We start from the raw sequence: 7,500 nt of genomic DNA, 5'->3' as shown, positions 1-7,500 counted from the left end.
TTACATTTATTAATTTAGCTGATGCTTTTATCCAAAGCGACTTACAATTGCTATATATGCCAGAGGTCGCACGCCTCTGGAGCAACTAGGGGTTAAGTGTCTTGCTCAGGGACACATTGGTGTCTCACAGTGGATTCGAACCCAGGTCTCTCACACCAAAGGCATGCGTCTTATCCACTGCGCCATCACCACCATGTAACAAAATATTATTATCATTATTAATAATAATAATAATGGTCTATCAAAACATTATACTTTAAGAAATATCACAATGTTGTAATTCTATATAACCCAGTAATTTTTTTTTTTTAATCCTAAAAAATAGGGCACTGTTATTGTTAAAATTGTAATAAATTAATAAATTGTTAAAGATATATTTAAAAAATGTATGAATACAATTGATCAGACATCTTTTTGATCCTTAAAATTGTATTAAACCATTTCACGGAATCCAGAAGGAACTCAGCCACATGGTTTATAAGGCACTGTGTGTCCCACCTCTTTCTTCATGGCGTCAGGGCAGTTTGGCGTGGCTCGGGACAGGAACGATGGGAAATACGCATGCAGCGTCGATTCGGGTTTGGCTCCGAACGCCAGGACCTTGAGCCGCGGGTACAGCAGACACAACTGCTCCTGCAGACTGCACAACAACATAAGGACATGAATCAGGATGTGGACATGAATTATGACAAAAATCAGGACGTGAATATGAATCAGGATGGGAATATAAATCAGGACGTGAATGTGAATCAGGACATTAATTTAGGATGTGAATCAGGAACGTGAATCAGCACATGAATCAGGATGTGAAACTGGTCATGAACCTGAATCAGGACGTGTATATGAATCAAGACGTGTATATGAATCAGGACGTGAATATGAACCAGGATGTGAATCCAGATGTGAATATGAATCAGGATGTGTATATGAATCAGGACGTGAATATGAACCAGGATGTGAATCCAGATGTGAATATGAATCAGGATGTGTATATGAATCAGGACGTGAATCAGGGTGTGTATATGAATCAGGATGTGAATATGAATCAGGACGTGTATATGAATCAGGATGTGAATATGAATCAGGACGTGAATATGAATCAGGACGTGAATATGAATCAGGATGTGTATATGAATCAGGACGTGAATCAGGATGTGAATATGAATCAGGATGTGTATATGAATCAGGACGTGAATATGAACCAGGATGTGAATCCAGATGTGAATATGAATCAGGATGTGTATATGAATCAGGACGTGAATCAGGGTGTGTATATGAATCAGGATGTGAATATGAATCAGGACGCGTATATGAATCAGGATGTGAATATGAATCAGGACGTGAATATGAATCAGGACGTGAATCAGGATGTGAATATGAATCAGGATGTGTATATGAATCAGGACGTGAATCAGGATGTGAATATGAATCAGGATGTGTATATGAATCAGGACGTGAATGTGAATCAGGACGTGAATATGAATCCAGACGTGAATATGAATCAGGACGTGAATGTGAATCAGGATGTGAATATGAATCCAGACGTGAATGTGAATCAGGATGTGAATGTGAATTAGGATGTGTATATGAATTAGGATGTGAATATGAATTAGGATGTGAATCCAGATGTGAATATGAATCAGGATGTGTATATGAATCAGGACGTGAATCAGGGTGTGTATATGAATCAGGATGTGAATATGAATCAGGACGTGTATATGAATCAGGATGTGACTATGAATCAGGACGTGAATATGAATCAGGACGTGAATCAGGATGTGAATATGAATCAGGATGTGTATATGAATCAGGACGTGAATCAGGATGTGAATATGAATCAGGATGTGTATATGAATCAGGATGTGTATATGAATCAGGACGTGAATATGAACCAGGATGTGAATCCAGATGTGAATATGAATCAGGATGTGTATATGAATCAGGACGTGAATCAGGGTGTGTATATGAATCAGGATGTGAATATGAATCAGGACGTGAATGTGAATCAGGATGTGAATATGAATCCAGACGTGAATATGAATCAGGACGTGAATGTGAATCAGGATGTGAATGTGAATCAGGATGTGAATATGAATCCAGACGTGAATATGAATCAGGACGTGAATGTGAATCAGGATGTGAATATGAATCCAGACGTGAATGTGAATCAGGATGTGAATGTGAATTAGGATGTGTATATGAATTAGGATGTGTATACCGTCCTTCGGATGAGACGTTAAACCGAGGTCCTGACTCTCTGTGGTCATAAAAAATCCCAGGATGTCCTTCGAAAAAGAGTAGGGGTGTAACCCCGGCATCCTGGCCAAATTTGCCCATTGGCCTCTGACCATCATGGTCTCCTAACCATCCCCATATCTACTGATTGGCTTCATCACTGTCTCCTCTCCACCAATAAGCTGGTGTGTGGTGGGCGTTCTGGCGCACTATGGCTGCCGTCGCATCATCCAGGTGGATGCTGCACACTGGTGGTGGACGAGGAGATACCCCCCTTACTATGTAAAGCGCTTTGAGTGCCTAGAAAAGCGCTATATAAATGTAACAAATTATTATTATTATTATTATTATTATTATATGAATCAGGACGTGAATATGAGTCAGGATGTGAATATGAATCAGGATGCGAATATGAATCAGGATGCGAATATGAATCAGGACGCGAATGTGAATCAGGATGTGAATATGAATTAGGATGTGAATCAGGATGTGAATATGAATTAGGATGTGAATCAGGATGTGAATATGAATCAGGATGTGAATATGAATCAGGACGTGAATCAGGATGTGAATATGAATCCAGACGTGTATATGAATCAGGATGTGAATATGAATCAGGACGTGAATATGAATCAGGACGTGAATATGAATCAGGATGTGAATATGAATCAGGATGTGAATATGAATCAGGATGTGAATATGAATCCAGACGTGTGAATCATGACGTGAATATGAATCGGGATGTGAAACAGGTCATCAATCTGAATCAGGACGATGATCTGTGCATCACACAGCGAGTCTCACCTCTGGGACAGGGCGTTTTTGGGCATGTAAGCAAAGTCCAGCAGCGGGAAGAACTCCTTCGGCCCCATGATCCCGAAACCTTTGGTCAGGTTGGCATGAAGACTGAAACACAGACACAAATAACCTGAGCTTCAGTTCAGACTGTCCAGAACTCAGAAAGTTATAACTCTAGTGAAGACTCACGTGAGGAGGCGCTCCAGATAAGCGATGGCATACGCAGACAGAGCCTTCATCCCGAGAACAGGAAGCATGATCCCCAACCAAACTACGGGACAAAACACACCATCAAAAATCACAGGACTGCTGCTTCCGTAAGCCATTCCAGATGTTATAAAGTTCATGTTAAATCCCAAAGAGAGCTTGCAGAAGTGCACTTCCACACATCAGCAGTTATTTCTCAATGATTTCTCAAGCTCTCTCTGGTCTTTGCCCTGCTTTCAGTGGCACTCACCTCTGATGCCCTGGCTGAGGTCGTAGAATCCCGCCTGTCCCAGAGCCCACATGATGGTCAGACACTTGACCGGCCGGTTCTGATGGGAGCGCAGCAGCTCCAGGTGCTGTGGAGGGGTCACACGGGGGTCAGAGGTCACACGGGGGTATTATAGAGTCAGAGCAACACGTGTCATAATCTGAAAATCATGCCCACTGGGGGGGGGGGGGGGGGGGGGGGGGCAATCCAATGCTCTCCATTGACTCTGTATTGCGGAAAGCTGCCTCCTTGTCACTGCTGACTTATAACAAACGTCAGAACAATGTCTAAAAGCTGCAATATTATAGTTGTATTAATTCAATTGTTTAGACATTCTTTTGGATTATTAATTTAATTAATACATTAAAACAATACAAAAAATTTGTGTGTAAAATACAAAATTTAGAAATAAAACAAAACCGATTTCATAAATATTTCTATAAATATTAACATTTAGGAGAAAGAAAGAAAGAAACATTTGGAAATAAATTATTTTCAGCTAGTTTCCAAGGCAACATTTCTCATTTTTGTTGAGTTTAACTTACTAAAATAACTAAAACAAAATTAAAAAGTATATAGACAAAAAAATAAAACTAATAAAAATGGCAAAAACAAAGCAAAGTCACTAAAACTTTAAGTAAAGTTAGAATGAAAGCAAAGTATTAAAATAAAATCTTATTCAAAATAATGTCATACACTAGTATATGTAACCTTGGAGCACAAAACCAGTCATAACGGTCATTTTTTCAAAATTGAGATTTATACATCATCAGAAAGCTGAATAAATAATCTTTCCATTGATGCATGGTTTGTTAGGATAGGACAATATTTGAAAATCTGGAATCTGAGGGAGCAAAAAAATCTAAATATTGAGAAAATCTCCTTTAAAGTTGTTCAAATTAAGTTCTTAATGCATATTACTAAGATCTTTACTTAACCCTCAAAGACCGAGACAGCCGCCCGCAGCTAAAAATAACTATTGTTCTTAAATGTTTAATAACTTTTGATCCGCTAATCCGATCTGAATGTTTTAAAAAGTGTCTCCATAGCGTACGTGATTACGTCATCATATTTTGACAACATTGATTGGTCAGAAGAAACCAATGCATTTCGTCCCTCTGAGCCAAACAGAAACGACTGTTGACGTTTAGTCCCACCCCCCGTGCCCAGATTGGTTCAAACGGTCACATATTCAACCAATAAACATAGGTTTTGGTCTTTTGAACTGTTGTTTAGCAAGTTTCTTTGGGAATCTGAGCAAACGCAAAGTGAAAGTAAAGTGTGTCGTGCGTGCATGAAAACAAACACACAATAACACATTTGCATGAGAGCACTCTGAAAAAGACACAGGACAGAGCACTTTGGCATAAAACAAACCAAAAGCAAGGATGATAAAGTGGTACATATTGGATAAAGCACTGGATTTAGGTATTCGCGTCGCGAGGCGATGTCCCGGTAAAATCAAGTCTGACGCAGAGTACAGCCAGCGATCCATTTGGCGGTTATATTATGTAAATAATATTTATATAGTTCATAAAGATCATTTGCACTATTGTTGCACTCTGTATATTTTGTTATTATAAAACCATTTTCTTTACTCCCTAAATGTTTTTGGACACATTTATATTGTTAGTAAAGTAAATACACCTGTTTTTCACTGAAAAGCGCCTATAACAATATTGTAATAAACGGCTATAACTTGCTTGGGGAATGTTATATGTAGAAATTATTTTTGGGGAAAAAAAGAAAGGTACAGGCGTGTCAGGTGCCCCAAAAATGTTCTAGGTCTTTAAGGGTTAATATCCTAATTATTCTTAGCATAAAAGAAAAATGGATAATTTTGAGTTTGACTCACGTCAGCGAGGTTCAGCGTGACGATCTGGGGTTTGTCCTGCATGAGAGCCTGGATGCACATCCTGTAGCCATGCAGAGATTCACCTGCCGGAGGACAGAGACAGCAGAACTCAACACTCACAGCTCAGAGCGGAGCATCATGAACACATCGGAGGTATCGTGACTCACCGGGCTGTCGGTCCTGCTCTCGCAGCATCGTAAACACACAGTGGTCGAAGAACTCGGGCAGCGCATCTGAACATTTGCCCAGCAGGTTTCTGATTACGGCCCTCAGCTCCTTACCAGCGAGGCAGTATGGGTAATCTAGACACACAAGCACAGGTTAGATTCTGATATAATGACTCGTAAAACACAAAACAAGATATGAACATATGCTCAAGAGCTAGACCTGCAAAAATCTGCATATTTAACAAATATTACAATTGTGATTTTATTAGTCGTATTTGTGTGACGTATAAAAATATACTAAAAGTATTCTAATGTATCGATTATTAAAATATTGCCAATTATTATAATGTAAAATTACTTTTTTGCCAAAAAAATGGAAGGAATTCTTCACATTTAATTTGGTTAAATTTTAAAAAAAATTAAAAGATTAAATTGTTGTGTTTTATGCATTCATTTGATTTCCACTATGTTTGATAAAATTATTTATTTTTATTCTTAACTTGCAATACGATTTTTGCTTTCAATTTTTTGCCATAAAATTAACTGCTTAAATGTGATTTGATGATAATATTTTAAAAGATTAATTAAATACTTATATGCATTCATTTGATTACCACCGTTTTTAACACACTTGTACTAAATCAAAACAGACAAAATCCAGACAACAGAGAACATCTGAAAACACACGTCACAGGCCCCTTTTACTGTTAATATTTTAATAATTTATTATTAAATAATTAGTTTCTATTAATTCAGTTACTTAGACATCATTTTGAATTTTTTTTACGTAATTAAACCATTAAAACAAAACATGACATTTTGGGGGAAAAATAATAATAATAATAATATTTTGGGAATTTCATTAGGGTCCTACAAATATTAGAATTGAGATAAATAAACTGAACACTCTGAAGCATGCAACACAACACACACTACATATTTAATTAATTAAATCAGATTTTTCGTAATTGCACGAGCTCATCTGGTGATCTAGATTGACACTCTCTCTCACACACACACACACACACACACACACACTGACTGACCGTGTGCGTAGCTGCTGAGCGTGGGCTCCGTGTCCGGTGCTGGGAGCTTGTAGTTCAGGTATCCAGCGAGATCCTTCACCCAGACGGACGGATTCTCAGGAAACAGACTCTGACTTTTCTCCAGCTGCTTCTTCAGCTCCAGAACATCCAGCTGAGAGACACACGCGCATCAGATCTACAACATCTGCAGTAAACATCTACATGCATTCATCAGCAGATGCTGTCGATTTATGTGTGTGAGTATATACAGTATATATATGTGTGTGTGAGTACACTCACGGCTCTGACGGCCTCCTCCAGTGTTTTGTAGCGTGTGGGTTTGCTGCTGCTGTTGGCGGGGGGTTTTTTGGTCTGTTTCGCTGCGCTGGGTTTCTTCTGCTGGGCTTCGATCGGAGGAGGAACCTGCTCCTTGTTCTGCTTCTTCCCCATCTTCTCAAAGCCGTCAAATATGGTCTCAGACATCACATCTGCAAACACACAGAGAACAGAATGAGACAAGAGCATCTACACTCCAGTCCTGATGACCCACGGCACACATTTCACAACTCCACTCTCTCAGACGCACACTTCAGTGCCACCCACAACTCACTATAGGGCTTTACATTTTTTATTTTTATTTTAAATTAGTTTTTATTTTTAAGATCATTTTAAATGAAAACATTTAAGATAAAGTGGAAAGATGAAAAATAATTTTAGTTTTAGCATCCTTAATTTATTATGGGTTATATATATATATATATATATATATATATATATATATATATATATATATATATATATATATATATATATATATAAAAACATTTCCATGATTTTCCATGACCTTTTTACAGAAAGAATAAAAATCTGTTCAAAAAAAAATAATTATCATAGCATATGTTAACTAAAATGAATGACTATTAATGCTATTGTTTGCGTTCTTGT

The 7,500-nt window shown here is 37.9% G+C and overlaps 1 protein-coding gene across 1 annotated transcript in view; it reads right to left on the bottom strand.

The window, feature by feature from the left end:
- Positions 1–7,500, bottom strand: part of LOC306858458 (transmembrane protein 214-B-like) — an 18,439-nt gene that overhangs the window by 8,214 nt on the left and 2,725 nt on the right. The window contains exons 2-9 of the mRNA XM_079399018.1: positions 6,856–7,043; positions 6,577–6,727; positions 5,531–5,665; positions 5,364–5,446; positions 3,491–3,596; positions 3,223–3,304; positions 3,040–3,141; positions 499–640 (exon numbers count right to left, since the gene is read on the bottom strand). Coding sequence (XP_079255144.1) covers positions 499–640; positions 3,040–3,141; positions 3,223–3,304; positions 3,491–3,596; positions 5,364–5,446; positions 5,531–5,665; positions 6,577–6,727; positions 6,856–7,043 — 989 coding nt within the window. The remainder of the gene's footprint in view (positions 1–498; positions 641–3,039; positions 3,142–3,222; positions 3,305–3,490; positions 3,597–5,363; positions 5,447–5,530; positions 5,666–6,576; positions 6,728–6,855; positions 7,044–7,500) is intronic.

The sequence above is a fragment of the Barbus barbus genome (genome assembly GCF_936440315.1).
Source record: "Barbus barbus genome assembly, chromosome: 39".
Classification (NCBI taxonomy): domain Eukaryota; kingdom Metazoa; phylum Chordata; class Actinopteri; order Cypriniformes; family Cyprinidae; genus Barbus; species Barbus barbus.
This window is presented reverse-complemented; position numbering and strand designations above follow the sequence as displayed.